The 25,556-nt window shown below is 37.9% G+C and overlaps 1 protein-coding gene and 1 long non-coding RNA gene across 2 annotated transcripts in view; one reads left to right on the forward strand and one right to left on the reverse strand.

Annotated features, from left to right (window-relative positions):
- LOC129350962 (uncharacterized) overlaps positions 1-25,556 on the forward strand; it is a 182,859-nt gene that overhangs the window by 88,908 nt on the left and 68,395 nt on the right. The window lies entirely within an intron of this gene.
- Positions 1-25,556, reverse strand: part of brinp1 (bone morphogenetic protein/retinoic acid inducible neural-specific 1) — a 104,780-nt gene that overhangs the window by 41,306 nt on the left and 37,918 nt on the right. The window contains exons 3-4 of the mRNA XM_023283775.3: positions 14,228-14,418; positions 4,573-4,742 (exon numbers count right to left, since the gene is read on the reverse strand). Coding sequence (XP_023139543.1) covers positions 4,573-4,742; positions 14,228-14,418 — 361 coding nt within the window. The remainder of the gene's footprint in view (positions 1-4,572; positions 4,743-14,227; positions 14,419-25,556) is intronic.

Genomic DNA, 25,556 nt, shown 5'->3' on the forward strand with positions numbered 1-25,556 from the left:
CAAAATAGCACATTATAGTACAGTGTAGACTATAGGAAAGCTAGATTTTACACTTGACCAATCAAAACACTGTATACTGCTTCTAGTATGAGAGTTATAGTGACTGGGCACATTACTTGTGTGCCAGTAGTGTATGTTGACCATAAAAAATGTATATTTGCACCATATTATTGTAGATATACTTGGCATTTAGAATCTAACTGTCTGACTTGATGCCTTTGGTCACTTTGTGTTTATTCTTTCCATCTGTCAATGTGCATCATGTAGGAATAATATAAGCTGAAGACATGTTCTTCTCATCACAACCTTAAAATTCCTTTAAATTGGCACCTGCTTTGTCTTTTCCACTGACATTATCAGAATCCGAGAATGTGCAAATGTTCATTTTAAAAATGCCACTGATGTGCACAAGATTTTTCTTACTTAATCCATAATCACTGGAGGCTTTACTTTTCTTTAATTCTGCTCTTAGATGAGGGGATCGTCGACATTATATAATAATATATGACTCAGCTAAATGAACTACCTCAAACCAATTACATAAACTGAACCTGCAGCTTTCCCAGCCCCTGAGGTATCAGTTACTGCTATTCCTATTTGGTAATTAAGCCTAACACTGTGCATCATTACACACACAAAGAATCATTTATACAAAAATCTAAGCTCAGTGTAAAGCGACACATCACATAGGAACAACACTTATACCAGTATGAAAGTGGAATCTTTGTCTGTCCTCACATGTCCCGCTGTACACAACTTACTTGATGCTTTTGCATACACAGCCATGTTTGTTTCGCTTGACAGAGCAAAGCCATTAAGGTGCTATTTTATCCTGTTAGATGAGCGAGAGACATCCATTGTGTGTTTTAAACAACTCATTACCAACCCTCAGAGGATGCAATACCTGATAGGTAAAAGAAAAGCTATCTCGCATGCCATTAACTAACTGGCTAACTCACCCAATTGCCAATCAATTCTCAGCCCTTTCCTAAGCTCCGACAAAGCCTCACCTCTTGACATATGCTATAGGTCCATCGGTTTTGATCAGCAGACATGCAGTCCACTCAGCTTTGCAGTGTGTGTGTGTGTGTGTGTGTGTGTGTGTGTGCGTGTGTGTGTGTGTGTGTGTGTGTGTGTGTGTGTGTGTGTGTGTGTGTGTGTGTGTGTGTGTGTGTGTGTGTGTGTGTGTGTGTGTGTGTGTGTGTGTGTGTGTGTGGATACTCTCTCCTCTCAACACCTCCTGCTTTCCCTTCCTGAGAAACTGACTCAGCAGTCACTGTCAGGTCCGCTTAATTTTGTCATGCTTGACTTCCTGCTACCTGGAGTCTCATCTGCCAAAGCCCCTTAATCCACTTGTCACTCACAACAACAAAAAGCTGGGGAGGTGCTCCTTGAATGAAGACAGGGAGGTGGAGCATCGGTGGCTGTATGGGAGAGTTGTCCTGGAGAAATTCTGTGCAGGTGTGCAAGCACAGGTGCATGTCAACAGCAGCGGGAATTTTGGATTTATGAAGAGGTTATTGCAAGGCATTATCAAGAAGAAGCGAACAAATTCACGAAAGAAGATAAAATGCATCATCGTATCACGAGTTTCAGTTTCAGTAAACAGGATAAGCACATTCAGCTCCACTTGCTGTTTGTGTTCAGAGCAGCATCAGTATATGTACAAAAGGCTTGCTCAGCTCATGCAGTACTTTCTCATATTTTTAAAAGTTGTGCAATTTGCATTGGTTCTTCTCTTCCATGTTTTTGTGTTCGCTGGAATTTTTAAAAATGCACTTTATAAAGGTCACTTTTGGCAGAGCAGCTTACCAGAAAGGCTTCAGAGGAGAGATAGGTTAAATAATGTCAATAATGCCATACAGTAAAATAAAATACAACAGAAATTGGTAAAACATCAGTTGCATATTCTGCTCGCTTTCAGGCAGCTGCACAGATTCAAACAAAAAACCCAACTTTCCAACAGCCTACACACAGAATGTGAATGAATATTTATGATGAAGCACATTCCTCTTTGGCTCGGATCTGACTCAACATTACTGACATTATTGGCATATTCACACTGAAAATACTATAAATAAAGTGTTTAAAATACCAATATCTCATCATTATTGTCTCATTTATGTGAAATGTCACCAAATCAGTTGTGTGAAACATTTAATAGATGTTTACCCATATGTAAAAATGTTCTCTTCTTTATTAGTGTTACTAAATTAAACAAGCTACTTATTATTAATTGCTTTTATACCTTTACTGTACAATTCCAAATTGCAATTGTATGCCCATTGTCCTATGTTACAGTTAACAGCACATATTTTAAAGTGGGGTTTCAGCAACTAGAATGTTAAATCTCTCAGGCTGACATCAGTCGCCAGTATTAAAGTTCCGATCCTCATACGAGAGGTGATGCACCGTTACTGGATGAAAGCCTACACGATTAGGTGACATTCCAATTTCTCTGTGCTGCAGCCTATTTTCACATCTGCGATCTATTTTCTGCTAAGAATTGTGTGATTGCAGACCCATGGAAAACCAGAGAAGTCTAAATAATTACGATCAGCAGGGCTTGAAATTAACACCAGCTAACTCGCTCAGAGAAGGTAACATTTTACTGTGGCAGATAACACAATTTACCTGCAGCTTCGTTGGCTCAGGCTTTCTCACCGTGTTTCCATATAAACACAAAATATGGCTGGTACCGAGGCCTCGGTTATGTGTGCTTTGATGTGTTTTTTCCATCTTCTCTTTTTTATAAATGGAACAAAATGAACATTTTTCTGTTACTTCACTGTGTAGCTGTTTTATTGTCCATCCCTGCATTTTGTATGTTATTTATTGTAGGGAATAGTGATATTTACAAAGCACCATGTTTTCTCTTTTATCCAGAGCACCTAGTGGTTTGCTTATAAGAGGCACATTTACATATTATTGTGAGCACACTGAATGGTAAAAAGACAAGAAATGGAGAACTGAACATTTACTGTACATAATGAGTATGTTAATGCTATCACCAAACAGCTGTAGCTGTGTTATTTGCATGTGTGTTGTGCGATATCTTCCATACCCGCAGTAATGTAATCAGTGCTTGGGTGCTCTGGGTTGTCCAGGTCAGTGCAACTGGAAGCGTAATAGGTGCAAGAGGCTCCACATGCTGTAGTGCAGACTTGTTAATCAAGTTGACAACCTGACACAACAGAACATCCCAGAAGCAGTGCCGCGCACTCGTGTTTACTCCAGCTTTATTTCTTTATTTTTTGTTGTTGTAGTTGCAACACTTGTATTGCCTTGCAAACTAGATGCGTACGAGCAAGGTCAGAGGAGGCGAGAGATGCCGTCCCGGGCCCCTGAGCAGTATTGTTGATGTGTTATACAGGTGTACTCACAGAATCATAATGCACATCACTCATAGTGTTGCACAGGACTGATTCATAATTATACGCCATGGTAGATGTTGTGGCTTTGTTTTAATACTTTTTTTTCTTGTAATTCCACTTTGGTGTTAGTATTTGGCGTACAAAATGTTGAGAAAATGTTGTTTTTCTCTACATAAAACCCTTTTCATTTGACGTGAATATTCATAAATAGGGTACATGGTTAGAATAACAGTTTGCAATTTAGTCACATACATGTAAACGTATGTTTTATACACCTTCAGCCTGTGGTAGCATCATCCACGTTAGTCTACTTTCATTCCACCCACTCTTCTATATGACTACTTCAGGGAAGTATGTTAATTTTGTGAGTATCTATATTAAAACCAACTTATCTGTACAATCCTATGTTAGAATCTGTTAATCTATAATCATTGGGATGTGCTTCCTTTGCGTTATAGTGTTATTCATTTGCATTGCACACCATCTGTCTCTGGAGAACATGAAAGTTGCTCATCTGACTGTCAAAACACATGGTTTATGTACAGGGCAGTATCCTACTTTTACATGTTTCTGATCGTTTCTAATAACTGCTTCTTCTCACCAGCAAGGGTGAAAGTAACCTTGTAGCAAAAAATCATAAGAAAGATGGCTGGTGTACAAAGAGTGTGACTCAAAACAGCGGTGTTGATGAGACAGGATATGAAAGTCATCTTTCTCTGACCTGGCTCCGCTCTGTTTACCGTGTACTTTCAGTTGCCTGTAACCTTATCACAAATTGGGTTAGATTAGCAAATAAACTATTTTTGGAACTGTCATAAGGGTTGTTTTTGGGAGGCACTCACAAGCACCTGCTGTTTTGTCTCTTGAGTTTTCCTTTTCTAATTAAAATGAAACACTAAAGAAAAATACTTTAAAAGTCAGACATCCTCAGAAAAACAGGCTAAAAACTGAATAAAAACATTAGGATTAGTAAATAACAAACCCTTTATAATGCTACTAAACACAGTCTCACCAAAAAATTACTAATTTAAGCAAATAAAAGAAACAATACACTTACTAAATGTATTTATGCACATTATATATCACAATAAATGTTATTTCATCAGCTGAGAATACATGACTCATTGCACTGTAGTGCTGACAGAAGCCAATGAATTTGTGCCTTTCATGTGCATGTGAATGTTTAAAATGCACCAACCTTGATGGCGTTGGTGGAAATCTGGATCTCATGCAGCTTCCTCATTGTGCCGTCACGGTCAATGAAGTAGGACGACGCCAGCTGATGAAGGGCTTCCACATTCTGAGTAGCGTTGGCAAGCTTCCTGTCCAGCTTGTTTTTGGCCAGGTACATAGTCAGTGCCTCCTCTCCTGCAGGGAACAAAAGGAATGGAAATCAGTTTATGCATACATGCATGCTTTAGAAGCCTTTTGGGGGGAAAAGAAAAATGCAAATAAAGAAATTCAGGTCTCAATTAAAGGAATTATCTTTACTTAAGGTGCACTAAATAAATAATTTGAGAGTACAGTACAGCAGCTATCTTCGTTTGTGAAACTTGTCCAGTTCAGTCTTATCGCAGCTGCCAGTGGAGCTCTTAACATAATAGATAAGTCAGAGGTCTGAATACCAAGGCTAGCAGTTTCAGCTCCAGAAACCAGATGCCCCAGTTTTCCAGGAACAGTCTCCATATTTGCTGCTTTATCCCCAGCTGGCACCGTCCCCAGAAATGTCCCTGGATTTACCCCTATTGGGATGGCATTATTTCCATGAGAGGTCTAGTGATATAGAATTTTACCTCAATGCCACAGGAATTTTATCCCGTGGAGAACAAATATATCGCATTTATTCCAAATACAGCAGGAAGGGAAAAGACAAAAAGAAACGCACAAATAAGAGCGGCATTACAAACACCAGGTATTTAATTAGTGCCAAGAAAATTAGAAAAATAAAAGGATCTGATGCAGCTGGTGTTAAAACCAAGTGGAGCCAATTCAGGCACTTCGGGAGCACCGCATCTGGTTATCTGCACTGTGCCATTGACTGGCATGTTCCTGGATTACTACAGTTAATGTTTTTTTTTCTTTTATCATCTGGATGACTAAAATTACTCATGTGTGTGGTAAAATCAGATTTACTGACCTTTTGTTGTGATACCAACCCTCCCTGGGTAGGTGCTAAAAGATTTACTTCTTTTCACTCGCTTTCTGCAGACACGATCGGTTTTATTTTTCCTCTATTTTTATCTTTTAAAACCACACAAAAATACCTTACATAGAAAAGTAGTTGTCTCTTAAATTAACCAGTCTGCTCACAATACGGCATGCAGCTTTTGAACACAATAAAAGATGCTGACAGTTTCCCATTTGTTCTAAAGAATTTGGTTGGTATCTTGCTTTTATACCTGTCTAACAGAATTAAACCAAGCCCTCACCACGAACCATCGCTGTTGTTGCTTGTGGAGGTGTCATTCCTGAGATAGTTCCTCAGACTTATAGGTCGACCTGAAATTCTCACTCATTTGCTGAGGTGAACACAGAGTTCCCACCTCTAATGTGGTATGAATTTAAAATTGCTGCCACTGGAATGAGGTCACGTAACTACTGAGAATATAAAACTGATTATGCACACACACACACACATAAAATATCCACATGTCTCTAATCTCTCTCCATAAATGCAGACCTATGCACAGAATTAAAATTTGAGAGGTCAGAAATGAAATCCCCAGACACCCTCATCTTCGCCGTGTTTTATGTACAGTACGCTCCATATGTCAAGTTTAAATATCCACAGGGGAAAAAAAGGGGAGGGGGGGTTAATTCTAAACAGAGCCACTGCCCTTTCAGTTTGTGTCTGTAAGAGGAAGAATGTGAACACTTAGATCAGCAAAAGGGCCAAATATTTGCAGAGCACCAGACAACCGCTCCGATTTGCATGTCTTGCGCTTGTTTGTTGACACACTATAAAGAGCTGAGCTGCTCATTCAGCACACATCATATTTCCCCATCTTTTATTCCTACAAGCAGAAACAGATGCATAAAAAGCAAACAGGCAAACACCAATTCACTCCCCCAAGCTCAAACAACCTTGCTTTCGAAGATTACTGTTCAAATGGCAAACCATATGCCTGGAACTCATTCAAGAGCATGTCACATATGTTCAGGTTTTTCCAGTGCTGCGGATGGTTATTTGGCCCTGAGCGATGCATTGGAATTGGTCACTTAACTTGTGGTGACCGTGACTAGGGGTGGGTAGCAGTCAGGCCGATGTCTCATGCCTGGTTAGAGTACAAGCACTGAGGGGGACGAGGCCCATTCTCTGACGCTGCCATGCTGCCTCTCCCTCAGGGGTTAGCAAAGTTACTTACACACACTTGACTTACACCAGTGCACAAGAATAATGGTCCCACATTAAGCCCTTGATCTGCCATTTTTTTTTATCTCTATTGCAATTTAGTGTGGCATAAAGGAAGTCTTCTGTACATAAATATTTTGTGGTTACGGCTGCTGGTCAGGCAAAGTCATTACCTCCGTGCCTTTAAAAAAATTCATTTGTGTGCACCTCTCTGTAAGTAATACATTGTGTTACATTATTACAGGGCACCTCACTGGCACTCTGCCAGAATTAATCAGCTCATGCAGAGTTTATGTGTTTACAGCTGAGAGGTGTTTAAAAACAATGTTCTGTTCCACCCGAAATCAATGGGAGCATGCGTGCAAAGGAAGCTTGCTAAACATGTACATACATTTTTTATTATTATTATTATTATTATTATTATTATTATTATTATTTGTGCATGCGTGCATGTGGAGATCGATGGGAGTTAGTAGTACAAGTCAGGTGGTATGATAATGTAATGGCTTGAGGAGCATTTTGTGCAAATGGTGCACATTTGGGTCACTGTATAGAGATCATTAAACTACACTATGCTTTATACTGTAGTGCAGAGTAAAGGAGCTAATGGATGTTTCTTTTTTTTCGAAAGGCTTTCATAAACTGTACTGATTCACAGAATGTGTCCAAGTACAGGCAAATCCATTAGAACTGCTTTTACACATGCAAGCTGTGTCTTTGAGACATATGGGAAAACACATTAATGATAATAATTACTTTATATTCTGCATTTACAATAAATGTATAATAAAAAATAAATAAATGCAAGAAATCCACAAAACAGACATTGCATATTTCACAACAGGCCACAGAGCAGTAAACACAACTACTGTATAATATATGGAAAACGCTCACAAGTGATGAACTCTTTATAAAACGCCCTCCTGCAAATATTTTTTTCAAAAAAAGGGAATTGTTGCTCTAAACTAAAATATAAAGATGCTCTAGTCAACTATACCCATTTCTGTTTGCAGCAAGTGATATTCTGAAAGTGAGGCTGTTGCCTTGAGATAGTCATGCTCTTATTGTACAATTACACCCTGCACATTTTATGTTGGCAGCTGAACAGCAACAACCACAACAAGTCTCAGGTATGATGTGGTGAAAGATAGCAGTGTTGACACGTTTCACTGGGCAGTCTTACGCTACAAAACCCGGGGCGCAGCCGCAGTTCTGCATGTGAACTCTAGCCGCAGGCTTCAGTGACCACAAGTCAGTCCAATAAACTACTTCTTCCCCTTCAGTGCTGAACACATGAGACTGTTGCACTGAAAATGTCTCTGAACCAGTCACTGGTTTTGTATTCACTGTGGAGGTAAATGAGTCTTCTGCTCAAAGATACTGACCTACATGCATACATGTTAAATCCTCTTGAGAATATAATGCATTTATTGTATTTAAATGGTAAAAATTAAGCAATGAAATGCATATTTTCTTCATTTACTACACTGCCAATACAACCTTTCTAGTATGATGAGGTATGTTTGTTAATGTTAAGCAATCTCAGCAAAATTTAGATCTATATTGCTATGCTGTGCAACGGTTGCACTGTGCATTTACCATTAGTTTACAGTTGTCAATTGTAGTTGCAGTGATTGCTGCTCAGCAAAAGTGTTTGAGTTATAGATGTATATTAGCTCTCCTTCATGCTATATGTGGAGAATGATCTTTCCAAAAAACTTAGTTGCTTCAGTAGATTTAATTGGATGTTTCTTTTTTAAAAACTTCCACGAACATTTGTGTCTATTCTTTCACTCAACTTAAATGCACCAGACCTCTTTGTGCACACACCAGTGGAATTCACAGCGAAACAGCAGCACTCTTACTTAAAGTGGAAAACTGATTTCAAACATAAGGGAGAGAAAATGACAGATGTGTGAAAATATATTCCTTACAACTTTAGAAAAATGCTAATCTGTCCTTCACACTTTTTCCTTAAAGCAATAACTTCTTTTAGCACTTATGGAGCCTCAGATGTGCCATGACTCCTTAACCATTCTAAATTCTGGACCCAGGAAATTTTGGATTCTCTTGTCAATAAATATACTGCACTTAACTTAGTGTTCTCAATGGCTGCAGGCAAATCAGAGATGTTAACCATCTATGTCAAACTGTTTTGATGTGCTTTCTTCAGTTTCAGTTTTAGTGCTCAGTTAAATCGACTCACAGCGGTGATGACTTTTGTTGGGAAGTCTGAGATGTATTTTTTCTGTAACAGCTCCAAGTCTCCCACGCACAGTGTGCACCCAGGTTGCAGTACACTTCAAAATATACGTCTCTTGATACCTCCTTTAAAACGTTCCCATACTGTATGCCAGAAACTCTGCTTCAGGTGGTAGGTAGTTAAAATGTTCACACAGCAAAATAGCTGCAGGTAATTGATAATTATTCCCCCAAATGTCATTAGTAGGCACTGTCAGTGCTCAGCAAAAGTAAGTGACAGTCTTCCTCTTTTTAAAGGCTTGTTAGAATGAAGTTTACGCTGACGTTACTGAAGTACCAGATTTGCACACAATTACTGAAACCAAGCGCAAGAGTTTTGAATCTTCACGATCCAATTTTCAGAGAAAAAAGTTAAATGATGTTATTTTCATTATTGCTACTATTATTATTTTATTTGTTTATAAATCAAATAGAATCAGGTCATCTAGGATTGCTTTTCAAATTCTGACTAATCGTTGAAAGTGTAGAAACAGTCAAAGCACAATTCATTATCTCACTGCATCCAGAGCAAGAACCTCTCCAGAGGCCTTAAAAAGGAAATTAAACATGCAATATGTAAGATTTTTAGCATAAATATAGCTATAATAATACGGCAAGCAACTATCTGCTGTGTAAAGGTACAGTGGAGATATATTCAGCAGATAATGAAGTTTCATTCCTTCTGTGTGTTGTAATCCGAGCTTCTCTGCTCTCTGCTGTGGCAGCTGGTCCAGCTGCATGTTTGTACATATTAGTGCATGTGAGTCCCACCCTTTGAAACTCTGACCTTCTCTGTGTTCATAAGCCCTGTAAAAGTAAATGTGCACTCCTTTCAGTTCAGCATTAAGCCAGTGCCTCAAAAACAAAAGCAAAGTAGTGAGATCACATAGTCACAGTAAAGAACCCTGTATCTTACAATGAATATATATGATTATATATGAATATATATTTATTTTAAGGACATCCTTCCCCAATCTTTTACTATGACCATGTTCTCTCCCTAACTCTAGCCAAGTAGTTTAACTTGCTTTAATTTAAGCATACCTTAACGATGTCCTGTGGATTAGTTTACATTTGGTGTTATTAATCAGAATATACTATCGGGATCAAGATATGCCTTTGTTTTTTGTTGTTGTTATTGTTGTTGGTTTTTTTTAGGGCCGATACCATTGCTGATGATTGTCGATCAAGAAAAGCCAATAACTGATATTTGGAACCAGTGTACAATAAATGTAGTCTTTAAACAGCATGTGATCGCAGAGAACCTGTCATTCATAACTAGACTTCTTCATTAATAAGGGTGACAATAACTGAACATGTAAAATAGAAATAGGAGGGATTAAATTCTGATGCTCTCTTCTTAATATTTCACTGCTGTATCATTTTTATTGCCCACTAAGGCCCAGATCTTAAAGCATTATTAGTTATTGTTTTCTAGACTCCATTTCAGTGTAATTTGTGACTGCCTTCTAACTTAGCCACTCGCCATTAGCATAGCCTTAGCCACTGTGAGAGAAGCAAATTTCCTGGTTTGTGGCAATGGCTTGTGTTACTTACTCAGTGTTTGCAGTCTCTGCTTGAGAGACATTTCTGAGACCACAAAGTGACTACAGACAGAGAGAGGAGGCCACATCAGACCTGAAGTAGTGCATATCAATACTGGGTCAGTACACATAATAATACCAATAATCGGAAAAATGCCATATATTGGCCGCAGTAATCAGTCTATTCCTAACGCACTGCATGAGAACTTGCAGCCTAACAGTCACGCTGCATGACTGCAATGTTTTCTTCATAAAATATCTGCACAGCTGTTACTTTGACATATTCATTTTTGTTAATGTTACCTATGTTTGCTAGCTTGTTGCCTTGTTGTACTACTTTACTATCTTTGTTTCTCTGCTTGTTGCAAATCCAATCACTGACCCATGAACATCATTCCATCGTGAAAAATCTTCAGGGTTCTTTTGTCAGTGTGACAGATCGGAAAAGATTTGCATAAGACTTATGCACAAGGACTTGAATTACAGGGGGCAAAATATATGAAACATTGTATCTATACAAGTGAAGCATTGAAATATAAAGGAAACAAAAATATAAAAAATAAATGAGAAAGAAGGGAAAAGGGCTCATTGTATATGCCCATCAGCCTTCAAAGATGACTGTTTTTCCATATTTTTCCATATTTTTCTACAATAGAGAGTTAAAGACTGGTGTAGCACGTGACGCAGTTTACCACAATGCATAAATAGACTCTTAAGAAAGAAGGAAAATAGAATGAACAAAAGGAAAGGGAAGTATGAATGAATGAATGGTACATACTTTGTGACATAGCAATGGTAACACATTGGAACCATTTTTTTCAGTTCAGAGGAATGGACCCCTAATGGGGATGTTCACACTTGACCACTCAACTTGAAGTCGCCTGTGAAAGGGAGAATTCATTTCATTCCTCTCAAGTGTATAATGACTCATGAGATCACAAAGTGTAGGTGGCTAAAGAGAGAATTAGCTTCTTCTTCTTACTTTATCACTAGTAAGAAGTGCACTTTTATTGGTTCACATAACTGTGTTCTTTAATGGCCAATTCCAAGATTGAGATAAAAGTGTAGTGACCCATAACTCGAGAGAAAAGACCTCAAGGTTAAAGAAGAGGAGATGATAACTCTGAGGTAGAGGGTTTAAATGTAAAGAGAGGGAGGAAGCACATAAGGTGATGCAATACAACAAGAATAAGGAGGATGCTGTGGTTGAAAATGATACTGTGATTATTTTTGGGACTGCAACTATTGCCTCTCTTTCACCATCTGGTGCATCTAGGACTTTGGCATCTGTCCTAAAAACACTTAATTACATTTTATGATGTTTCAGCCCAATATTGTATTTCCAATTTCCAAAAAAAAAGTGTTGCTGCAGGAATCACCTTTCAGAGTGGTTTATACACTATTACAGCTCTAACCCTTCACACCTGATATTCCTCTGCTCTCACTTTAGCTAAATTATTAAAGCATAAATGGAGTGCAATATTTTGAAATGAAAGAATTTTGCTTCCAGGTTTCTTTTTTCTCTGCTAAATTCTTAAAAATCAGCTTCTCTAGTTGAAGTAAGGGTGTTAACATACTAGCGTAGTTTGAATTTGTTGTGTAATTACCAAACAAAACACCAGACAAAGAAAACTGGCTGCAATATATATCTGCAAAAAACCCACATAGCAATCAGCAAAAGTAGTACCCTCTGACTAATTGTTAATGCATATTCATCAATTAAACCAACTTTAACAAGTGTGCAGTTCCAAGGCCCATGTATGTCACACAGTGTGAAATTACTGGGAGAAAAAAGAACATGACAAAAGTATCACGAATGTTTCTCAAAGGCATTTGATTGTGCGATTACAAGGCCACAAAAAAAAAATAACATTTTGCACAACTGGAGCAACTACTTGGCAATATTTCATGCATACAATTATATAATATGGGGTTTGAGTAACAGAGCGGATTATCTTACTAATTATATCTTTAAAATGCAATTGGCAAAGTAATCACAGTTAGCTGCCTTCATGCATCCCTCAGAGCTTGAGATGAGATAAGAGATACGAGGGAGAAGCCATTTATAGTTAGACTTGGACAGCAGGGGTGCTTAACTTTTATTTTGGAAAGCTCGTCCAAAGTACGGAAAGCATCCATTAGCGGCACGGTGGTTTGTTTAAATTAATTAGCGATTTGATAAGGCAAAATCACCTTGATAACGGTGAAATACATTTCTGTACGTGCCAGTCTTTACAGGGTGTCTGCTCTAACAAACCGCTGCACAGTGAATTGTAAAGATGTGCTGTTAGGACCTTGTGCATTCAGGCAGCTGATCCAGAAGATGAATTTATTTCACATTCGGTCAACCTTGCAATTGTGAGAAAAAGCTCATTGTGTAGATGTAAAAAGCAAAAACTTCTATTCACATGATGTTCTTGACATTTGAAGGTGAGGTTGCTCAAGGCAGCAGACAAAGCTGTGCGAAAAGTTACAGCTTGAGGTCATCACACATTGTGACAACTGAAGCCTCGTGTTGGCCATTTTTCAACTGCAAAATTGTCACATTTATCACTTGTGGAAGTGTCATTTTGAAATTGGACTGCTGAAGAAGTTACATGTACAGAGCAGTAGTAGAAGTAATAGTTTGGCTAGCATGATACTGTATGTCAACTAGCAACATATCATGTAACCTCGACAAGTTCCTAAATCTATGTCTTTATTTTGCTTATATATTTTCATGTTTTTTTACCCAATTCGTGTTCCACTTTCATTATAGTACATATATTTAACGTTTTTAGATGCAGGGTGGTAATTTGTCATATAAGAAAATGATTTACTGAAAGTCAGCATTCTCTCTATTTGGTAGGTAGCCTCATTTTGCTTATACATAGTTAAAAGTCTAACTATATTTATGTTACAGTATGTTTTGCCTTCAAGCAAAGAAAAAATATCTGTTGGAATTAGATGTGCTGACTGTGGCTATCACTATCTTTGGGGAAAATCCACTGAAACCACACAAGATGGACTGTCTCTGCAGAATTGAGTGGCCCTTTTTTTTCCCTTTGGTCAGTGGAGAGTTGATGCTGTTTTCATTGTGGACACTTTCAGATTACACTATTCTTGATTTGGTAGGAAGTTATTTGGCTTGTGAACATTTCTTCCGTCTGCTCTGCCCTGCCCTGCCTTCTTGCGATGTCCCTGCAGTCTAGTTTTTTTGACACCCCGGAGAACAACTTGGCCCCAAACTGCTTCCCTGAGCTGACTTGACATTGTTGCAAGCCGGGAAATGAATAATCCAGGACAGCATGGTGTTGCATTTTCACAGTATAATTACACAGGGTCATTGAATTGTGATATCATCTGTGGAAATGAATAAAGAAACATTCATTCATTAACTTTTTAAAGGGGATCTGTCTTGTCTTTTAGCATGTATTATCTTTGACTGATAATCCTGAGCCCCTTATTTTAATAGCATTAAGGTTTAATTAATAAAATTCACACTGCACATTTATATCCAGAAGTAACAGTTTCATAGCTAATATAACATTTCTACAGAAATGCAGGTCTTATTTGTGGACTATAAACTTTCTGTCCAGCCTAAGCCATATAGTATTGGATTGATGTGGAGAATGTAAGCAAACCACAAGCCATATGTTACAAGTATTTAAACCACTGTGGATAAGCTGTAAATTAAGCATGAGAGTGAGTAAAGGAAGTAAGTGAGCCTCTCTTACCTCCCAGGGTGGCTGAGATGAGAATGTGGGTTCCATATTTCTTAATGATAGTGTCAATGAACTGCTGAGTGGTGGGTCTGCGGCCCAGCAAGCGTACGCTGCGCTGGAACTCAGGCATGAGTGGCACAGGGTTCCGGATGAGGTCCCTTCTCTCAATCGCTGTGTTCCTCACCTTCCAACGTGCAAATTCCCTAACAAATAACAGAGAAAAACAACAGTCTGATCAAAAACTTGCTTCATATATGCCACTGAAATTGTTAAGTACAGTGTGGTAACACATTAATTATCAACACTCTGTCTCAACAAATGCATTTGTGGGAAAACTGCGTGCATCTGGTGGTGCACAAAGTGGTCTGTCACATGAATAAAAGAACAAAAAAGACTTGAAGATTTTAACAATTTATATAGTAGCTCCAACTTTTGGATCACATTGAAGTATTTTTTTTAGGAAAACAAAGAATAGCAAACATTTATAATGAGTTTGATGATGGAAATGTGATGTATTCTCTTGTGTGCATTTACTCATTCTGACATAACTATACAAAGTCACTGATATTTGGATTGTAATTTGACCAGCATCATATAATGGTCATCTGCTTTCCTAGAAACTGCTCAAGGTCATTTTCTCTGTTTCACACTGTGGCTTAAATCTCAAGAAAATACAAAAACCAACAGGGCATTAAATAAACAGACAGTGTCGCAGGCTAAACTGTGCCTAATTCTGACCTTGTTGTTTCTGACTGCAGTTAAAACATATATTTCTCAGTGCAAAAATGGTATAACGATCCTACAAAATGTTTGTGTGGCTTTTTATCATGCTGTTTGCTTCTGTCCCTACTGAGATACACATCAAGAAAACATTCCTACAGGCAGACAATTACAGACAACTCTGAAGGTTAGGCGAAAACCAAATAGCCCTGCCCCAAGTATCAAAAAACAGACTTTCCTCAGCTGTCTGACGAGCAAAATAACAATCTCTATTATTGAGTCAGTGGCTAATGCCCTGCATATTTTGGAACTGAAATTGCAAATTTAGATTTTTGTCATTGATACAAAAAAATTGGTTCCTACATTTAAGTCTGCCTATTAGTTTTTTGTTTTGTTTTGTTTTGTTCTTTTTTTTCCTAAGAAATGCACAAAGTGAATTCCTCCTGCATTGTTTCTCTCTAAAGGAGACATAATTTAATGCTAATTTAATCAGAAACTGAACATTATCTGTTCTTAATGAAAGTCGCAGAGACGTTTTCATTTCCAACAGGAAAATAAAGCATACATGTACGTGCATGTTAATTTGTCATTGACACACTGATGGCAGATTAACATGCACAGGTGTGAGAATGTTCACATACAAATGTTCACATTCAGATGCCACACATATAGAAAGCAGTACACTATACTCTGAGCTGAGATTTATTTTTTATTTATTTCAATCTATAGATCATGGGTAAATTCAATTTCCTAATTAATGACTTATACTTTTAAAAGCATTCCCGCTCGATTAGATTTATATTGAATTTTGATTATATTTAATGATCTCAGTATATGAATGATGAGCCCAGTTCCAGCAAATGTGACCTGAAGTGCAATAAAAGCTCCACTGGATCAAGCACAAACAAATGGCTTCATCATCTCAGTGATTTAACCCTAAAAGCCTTCGTTAATTGAAGTCCAAGCATTGTATAACATAGACTTATATGCATTCAGAGTAAAAATCAACCAATAAATGGACGCAAATAAATATAAAACAAGCATGTTCGGAACATTTAAGTATTCTTTTCAGCTTTTTGGATACATTTTCATCCTAAAATGCATGTAAATTAACAAATGATATAAATGTTTGCTTATTGTCCACTTCATGAAAGACAGAGAGACTTGAAAGAAGAAATTTCTGCAAAATTCTGGCATAATAAATAATAAAAAGTACATTTTGTATTCTACATGAAATGATAAAAGTAGACACTAACTTCTTAAGCTTCTTTTTTGATGTATTTTTTCCCATTTTACCATGTGTTTTAGCACTGCAGATAAGCAGTAGCTGCTGCAGATTATTACAGGAAAATATGACATTATTACAAGTCTAAGTAAATAACTCAGAATCTACTACTGCTTGATGTCTACACTCACGCAAAGCAACTTATAAAGAAATAAAAGAGGTAAAAGCAGCTCACAACATACACACATCTAGCTTGTGTGTAAAATAACACCAAGCTATTGTAAATGCCTGTTTAATACTTCTAACAACAAGCCCAAACACCTCCATTATCGCCCTCCAAAAGTGCATTTGTTGATTTCAAAAGTAAGCTGCTGCAGAGTGCTTTATAGCAGCTTCATCTCCTGAATAGGTGGGTCCCTTCAAATTGATCGGTCACTTAGTTTGAATTTTTAGACATGCAGTCAGCAATGTGTCGCTCTGCCTGCCTCGGCAGCAGCAATTTTTAATGCTCTATTCAGCACTCTATATTAGCATTTAAAGTTCCATTCCTTTCTGCCGGTGGACTGTTATGCAATCGCGCAACTTCATAATGTAGCCAACATTTCAAAGGTAATATCTTGACAGCTTACTCAAAGGAGAGGGTATTTTACACATTTATTTTCTACCAAAGAGCTGAAACATAGTATTAGAATGAGTAAATGAATACTTTTGTAAACTGATAGTATACTGTAGACTTTTGCAACACACAGGAGAATGTCTGCGCTGCTTGTTCCTCTGTATGTGTAATCACACATAACATCGAGTGCTGTCTTCCAACCCCAAATTCAATAAATACTTTGTGGCAGATTTGCAGAAGTCTTCCTTTTTTTTTTTTTTTTTTTTAATAGAACTTTTGCAATTCCTCAATGCTGCAAAGATGCGAGAGCTCATCTGGCAAGACAGGCCTCACTACTCATTCTAGTACATGCTGACTCAGCTTCCCCACTCCTGTTCCATGACTTAGCTCTATAAGAGGTACATGTTGCTATCATTTCTGAAATCTGGAGCAAACACTAAAAGCCTGGAGAGCCACGAGATACTTTTTGGCAGATGTACCGAAATTTCTCTACTTTCATTGTCCACTGAATCCATCTCTGCGTCTTCTCTCTCCCTCTTTTGTAGATATCAATTCATTGCCACAGAACGTGTCTCATGGCTCGGTCACTACCAATTATTATATGAAACTTTATATGGGAGCCATATGTACGTGGGCCCCATCTGCCCCAGATTAGACATGCCAGCAGACGGAACCTGTGACATGATTCAGTGCTTTACTTCTCAGCTCCAAGACCGCTTTAATGACCTATCAAAGAAAGTTAAGAGGAGATAAATGGCATTGCAGCTGCATAGAAGGAAGATAGGAACATAGGTGATTATTGCTTTATGGTGTTTAAGTAACTCATGTGGGAGGTTGGGATGCATTATGCTCGTTTGTGAGGAAGTGTCTGCGACCTTCACAAAAGCACAGGATACATGATACGGATGTGGACAAGCATAAATAAATAAGTACCTAATTCGTTTATTAGAATAAAAGACGCTGACAACTTGCTGAAGATTTCTGAGGTGGAGGTTTATACTGCATGGAAAATGTGATGATGTTTATTAACAGGGAACACATTGGCATTTTCAGTAAAGAGTTTATGTGATGATAAAGGACCCCCCTCCCTTTTGAAGAATCAGCTATAGCTAATCCTGCAGTGCCCTCATTGAGACCACCATATTATCGGATTCTGTTCCAGTGTTTGTCTCGGCGCAGTTTAGTGGCATAAAAATGAACAGCGGTTGCTAGGAAATACATTACTGTAATCAAACCGCCAACTCCCTCATCTCACACAGATCGACAGAGATGAGAGATGAGAATGTTTTTCACAAGAGATCATCGGCTCTAATGAATGTACTGGTGGCTCCAACATGTCTGTGTCTATTTCAGACCTCAATCAAGAAAAAAGAGCCCCAAGAAAAATAATGTTTGAAGCACATCAGCTGTGATGAAATGCACTCTGTGTTTTTTTTTCTTCTTCTTCTCCTTCATAGTGAACTTTCAGAGCTCACTTGTTCCAGCACAAATGTAAGATGAAGACACATACATCAAAGCAAACGGCACAAACTCAAGGCGAGTCTTTCAAAGTCACACCTGTGCAATAAAGGCAGTACAAGCAGCTTTGATTAGTTTGGATTTCTTGCCAAATTTATTGATAGGAACTGTGTCTTGTGTCTGCGATGTAGTCTGTCCTTGTTAGAGCCAAACTCTAGAGAATGTTCCTGAACATGAAAGTCGTCTTTTGAGGATCCACTAGATGCAAGATGCGATATAGAACTGATTTGGCAGAATGAAAACAAATTAAAAATTTAACAGAATGCCTTAACACATTTCTGCCAGTGTTCCAGTTTGACTATTTTGGATTAATTGATGTACAAAGGATAGAACGACTCATTCATTGCATCAATGCATCAGCTGCAAATGATGTCAATTGCATCAGCTTGCTAGAACGAAGAATTACTTTGAGTTAATCATTGACCAACTTTAAGTACTTTGAACCAAACCATCTCCAACAGAAGATTGTTGCAAAAGTTAGATTAAAGCTAATGTTCACATTGAATATGTTCTAATGAGGAACATGGAGTGAGGTCAGTGCTAATTGCGACCAATCATCAAATACATTCATTTTCGCTCAGCAAATCAGTTTAATTATTGAAAGGAATAATGAAAAAAGACAAACCAGTCACAGCTGCTGAATAAAGAAAAAGAAAAAGAAAGCTGCCTACTGTATTACTGTACCCAGTTGTTTTTCCAGCTTGTTGTTTCAACCAACAAACGTGGGTGCTAGCAAATGAATCAGGTCCAAATCTCAAGGAGTTTAACCTTATGTCCAAAAAAAGACGCCTCTGCAGTGCAGACACATGAAAAATCTGCAGTGTAATACTGTGAAAAATTAACATCTCGCTTCTTTTCAGTTGACACAATTTGTTGCAGGATTACTGTTTGCTCAAATTCCCATTAAGTGCATTTAAATACAAAAACCTCTAGAAGCTGGTGTATTGTTCCCGTTTACTGTAAAGGTGTGTTATAACGCCACTAGGTCCCCACAGAATGGCCATGACGTTAAAACAGAATGCTACATTAGTTCATGCAGTTGATTAAATACTTAGTTCTCACACAGCAGCAACAATGACAAGTTGGATGACGCAGGATTTTCATAAATGAGTCTATTCAAATGTAAGTCGAACAAGAACAGCTGGTCTTAAGTGTAGCGATTAGCCTTTAACAACTACATAATTTTAAGCCACATTGATATTCCTGCAGCACCATTCTGCTGCCTGCTCATTCTGCCACTGACTTTATATTCAGGACAATGCATATTAATAATTGGAAGGTTGTTTACTCTTTTCCTTTGTATTTGGAACTTCAGGTGCTTCATAACGATGAACCTTTCTTCTCCTTCTCTCTCCATTCCCCATTCATTTCACCAGTCGCTGCTTTTAAAATGGGATGACAGGAGCGCATTAGATTGGTCATTACTGCAGCTCACCCCAACCTGCTGATTCTGTAATACTCCCACTATTAATGTATTCACAAGCTCTCTCATGTGCCCAGCTATGCCTGGTTTGCGTCAGCACATGTGGTCACCAAACTTGCAAAAATTTGCCAGTCAGGCCTATTTGTGTTTGCACTTCTGCTTACGTTAGCGTCTGTGCCCTCTTTCAAGAAGACAAAGCCGTTTAAATACTTACAATAACAAATAATTTATTATACCAGCTGTTGTTGTGAGACGTTATTGCTATAACAGTGCCTCTATATATATTTGAAATACTTTGTAATTGCCTGGATATTATGTACACTGCTCATTTTGATCGGGTTAAAAAGTGCTATGAATACTTGGGTGCTCCCTCTAACCAAAGTGGATATAAAGTGAGAATGTGGCATGTCATAACACCTTCCAGGCATCATGTTGTCTGCTTCAATTAGAGTTGGGCTGTATTGACATCCAGCGAACAGTCCCTAAAGCTCTGACAGGGACAGGAAACGACCATCACACAGTGTGTCACCGCAGGCACTTAGCTGGTCCTGATGCCGGAGCCCAGATTAAAAAACCTTGAGAGAGCATGACAGACATTCAAAGTAGAAGTGTGGCAGCACAGAGGAAGGAGAGGCACAGTTTTGTTGAAAGAAAAATCTCTAATTAATTGAGAGGGAAGCTGGCTTGGCAAGGCCTGGAGACAACATGTTCTTGGGCGCCTCTTAAATGACATCAGAAAATAAAAAAAAAAGAAGCAGGACTGTCAGTGAATCACACAACTTAGCTTCTTGTTTCTCACTGCTCTCCTCTCATGCTGTATCAAAGTGTTTACAGTCAAACACAATCCATATTCAGAATATGTTGTTTAGTTACATCTTGACCTATGTCAGTAAGTGGTAAAAAAATAAATAAAATAAAATCACATTTGCATGTGTGCCGCTATCTGAAACAAAGTCAGTGCCATTTCCTCTTCTCTTTAAGCAAACAGCACCCATTTATGATGAAACAAACTAAATAAAATCTTACATCTCGCTATAAAGCCGTTAATGTTATCAAAACACTCTGACTTTATTTGAAGCAGACGAGGTGCTGTCATAAAGGGCAAGACTGTGGCACTCAGCATTTTACTGGGATGATTTAAAGGCTGCACCTGCTGGAGAAAAAATAATAATGCAAAGAACAAAAAGAGGCCAAAATACATCTTGCATATTGTTTTTTTTTTTCTTCTTCTTTTTTTAAGTAGTGCTTTTTTTTGCTTCTTTTTGAATGAATGCAGAAGCTTAGCAGCAGAGGGTTTAATACCAAACGAGGGCAACAATAATAAATAGTGTCTAGTGTTCTGGACGCTTGTACTGTCAAACACACTCATACAGTACTTTTGATTTCAAAAGAGTGCATGCAGATGAGAGGGCAAGCAGGATCAACCTCCTGTACATCTGTAGTTCATTTGTGAAGCCTGTGGTGAAAATCTTTCTATGTTAGTGGAGTGATGGTTCTGTAGCTGCAGGTTGTGGTTAATATTGTACTGAGTTACATCATAATTTACTCGTAGCAGCATTTGAAGTCAGTCTATCTATCACACCCAAATACCATTTGGTACAACGGAAAATAACCTCATATTTTTTTTGTTTTAAAATTTTTATATTTAGATCGCTTTGATGGTGTAATAAAACTGAAATAATTGCATACAGACTAGAGAAATCTGTTTGATGTTTCTTGATATGTTCAGAGTATGATTAGAGTGGTGACTGATTATTTAGAAGTTGGATTTAATTATTAATTAAGATAATCATTAGCATAATGTATAGTAACTGTGAAGCTAAATTTGTAAGACAACGATTATGTTTTGTATTTATTAATTATGAATTACTACCACACACATACACTACCAGTCAAAAGTTTGGACACACATTCATGTATAAAATAATACAATTAAATAAAAAGCATTGAATGAGAACATGTGTCCAAATTTTTTCACTAGTAGTGTAAGTAATGAAATGGTTGAAAACATAGAACTAAAAATGGCTGTTCTTTAAAGTCTCACAATTTTTCATTTTCTAAAGATACAATAGTCGTGATGCTGTAAAACTATATGTTTAAGTTAAAATGATCTTGGAACCATGTTGTTCCTTTATTGCTATGACAGCAGCCATGAAGCCGATCATAAAGTGTATTTTTACCCAGTTTCCTTCATATTTAGTCAGCTATTCATAGTACTTTTACACAGTCATGTTTCACATCTGGTTAGTCAGTCAGTTGGCTTTTCTTGGCTATATCCCTATGGTACACATTAGAATTAAAAAAGAAAAACAAACAGACAACATGAGAGAAATGTTTGCACACTGGATGGTTGCCATTTTTCTGTGCTGTATAAATGTGGCTTTAGATGAATCTGAAACCTAATACCAAAGACTCACAGTGCAGTCAGTGGAAATGTGGACAGAATGCTCTCCCTGACATGTTTTGTAAATGGCACAGAAAACACTTTTGTTTTAGAACAAAGAGAGCAGACAGACAGCACACACACACGCAAAAACAGTAATTAACTTTTTCTGTTTGTTTGTTTGTTTTTAATTTAACTGAAAAATGTGTATCCCTATTTAAGATTGCAATTTTTGTCTTTGTGCATGTGAAATGTACCACCCTGTGTAATAATCTGTGTTTGTGCGTGTGTGTGTGTGTGTGCATGTGTGTGTGTGTGCGTGCGTGCATGTGTTTGTGTGTTTGTGTGTGTGTGTGTGTGTGTGTGTGCGTGCATGTGTTTGTGTGTTTGTGTGTGTGTGTGTGTGTGTGTGTGCATGCATGTGTTTGTGTGTGTGTGTTTGGGGCCACTGATGCGGTTCTGTCGAACTGCCTCACATCCGACTGTTTTCATGCTTTGATAAAGGAGGAACCTTTCATTTGCAGCCATTTGTTCCAGCACTTGTTTGTTAGGGATGACTTGACAATTGCTGGTTGAAAAGGATACAACAACAGCAGCATTTTGAATTATCTAAGTCAGATTTATTGTCACATAACAAAAAACGCCTTTAACAGTCCGTTTCCAACAGCCAGGCAAAGATTTGTCTAGCAAATCGACTGACCTGAAAGCCTAAATCATGTCACACGTGTAAAACAGAGATGCTCTTTGAGGACTAGAACACGTGTAATTACAATTTTTTTGTCATTCTGACTCCACAGCTTCTCTGTTTGTGAAACTATTTTAAGATAACATTGTTGCACTGAAGTAGTACTTATACTAATGGCCTGCTGCTCTGATTACCAGGAACATAATGATCTATCAAAACAGCCATTAAAATAAAAGAAAAAAGCAGCTAAAATAGCAGCGATCTCTGTATCTGCTCTCGCTAAAAGCTGACCATGACATGATCTCCATCTGCTCTCGTGTTGTATTTACCTGCTCCCTCTCCACTTTGAATACCAAAATAAATCCATACAAATATGAACTCGCGATTGATGGTTTTTTTCAAAATGACAAAGGTTTGGTAATTCAGTGTGAGCCAGATGATCGAGGGTGTTATAATGCTATATTATTAAAATTAATTAGCAAATTGTCCTACTCATGGGGATTTTGCATTATAGCATCCTACATTATTTATAAAAGCCCATGAAATATTCCTGAGACATCACTGATTGAATCTTTGCCACACTGTTCTATACAGAGGCATGTTCAGCCGACTGATAGTGGTGCACCATGAGGGCCTCGACAGAAAACACTGGCAAGCTGCTAGGACTCGGGGAGACTTTGATCCAATAATGGTAATTCCCCCATGAATGACTTTGTGAAGCGATTTTGTCTTCCCACGCAGTATTGACTTATTCCTTTTCATTCTGTACATGGCGTCCCCACACAGAAGCAGTGCTGCATGATCTCATCTACTTGGATATGGTGTCTTTTCAGGGATGTATGATAAATGTTATTACATCCAGACCAACATGTGGCCCAGCAGGGTTTATGAATGCCTATATGTGTTGCGGTTTCAGAAGCCGCCTTCTTCGAAGAACTTGACAAGGCAACGAACACCAGGCCTCCGTGATTTACATAGGGCTCACAGTAAGGAAGATTTCTGTAGCTGAAAATGTATTCTGGTTTTACAGCAAAGGATGGAGGGCAGGGAAGCTGTCGAAGTGAAGACATTTATTAGTTAAAAGTGATTTACCACCACGACTGATACAAATAATAAATTATATAAAACAAAGAAAAAGTGGAAGCTGAACTGTCCATATCTAACTACACACTCTGGCAAGCTTTAGGCTACAAGTCAGATGGGGGTCATACTGCAGCAGTTTTAGAATTACAAGAGCACCACATCTCATCATCTCTAAATGTGAATCCTCATGTTAATCTGAGAGATCCAAATGGGGGTAAAATGCATTATCTTCCTGCCCTTTCCTCAGTTAGAAACTATAGTGTGGTAATTGTAGCCAAGTCCAAGTACAACTTTCAATCAAGCTGTAAAGTGTATCTACTTATGCTTATCTTCCACACTTGCCAATGCTGCTTCATCTATTGGTCTCTAACCAACATGTGTGGCATAATAATGAATATTAACGATTAATGTTTTGGCCAAATTAGTCCAAAAGATCATGATGATGATATGAAAACAAAATGAATAGCCTCTTGATTGTATAAGTTATTTTTGGTGCAATACCAACACTTTTATAACCATGAATTATGAATATTTTACACAATGAAAAACTCTGTTCAATATAGATGTTTCTACATATACTAGTAACTGTGCAATATTACTACTTCTCTATCAGTATTTCTCATCACAAAAGAATCTGTGCAATAGCATTAATATAGGAAATATTAAGTTCATCCAGAGGAAGTTAGATAATCTGAAAAAATATAACACAGAGTTAAAAAAATGCATATATGCAAGAATATTTTGCAGACATAAGATGAGCTATTTTTGAATCTAAACCACTCAAGTCCTACTCTGGAGTTCCAGCATAGTCACAGGAATTGTTAAGCCTTGTTTACCTCTGGTAGCAGCTTCTTTTCTTTTCTCTATTTCATGTGATTTACCAGCGACCCATATTAAGAGATGATATTTTTGGAAGCTGACCTCTCAGTAGTTGTACATCTGTGTCTCATTCACCACAGGTTTTCCCATGTTTGCTCTTCTTTCCCATGTCTTTGTCACCATTTATTGTGATCTAGCTCAGTAGCTGGCTATGTGTTTGTACCTAACCCAGTCACCATTCTTACAAATCAGTCAGTGGTCACAGCAACAGACCTACATGAGTTGCTGAAAAGATCAGAGATGCGGGCAGAGATTCAGAGGTCTGGAAAGGCACAGGACATTTTTAGGACCAATGTGAATAGAGGGACTGGTACTTTATACTGAAAAAAAAAATCATGGTTAAACTGTTTTACTTTCTCACAATTGAAGTGTCTAGCAGGTTGCATCTCTGTGATCTGCCTAAACTAGGAAGTCGAGTACTAGAATAGTGTCATCATCGACACTGCAACACATGCCTCACATTTGCATGTTCACTTTCCCTGGAGGGCAATAATATCATTTCTTTCTTTTGGAAAGACCCCGTTGTTCCTGTACTGCCAGCGCATTATGAAGCAGCATGACAGAATGAAAGGGGGAAAAATAGGAGGGGAAAAGAATACAGGCCTTTCCTGGTAATAAGGAGGCAAAGCTCGGTAATAAATCAAATAGACAGAGATACAATTGAAATCCAGCATGAATTTCAACCACTGGAAATTATTCAAAATATTATGGAAAGAATCTTAATCCTATGCTCCAGTGCACACTGGAGGACTGCGCCGAAAGAGGTGGGATATTAGCGAGAGCGGTTTGTGTGTGCTTGTTTTATTTAT

This window comes from Amphiprion ocellaris, chromosome 17, assembly GCF_022539595.1.
Source record: "Amphiprion ocellaris isolate individual 3 ecotype Okinawa chromosome 17, ASM2253959v1, whole genome shotgun sequence".
Taxonomy (NCBI): domain Eukaryota; kingdom Metazoa; phylum Chordata; class Actinopteri; family Pomacentridae; genus Amphiprion; species Amphiprion ocellaris.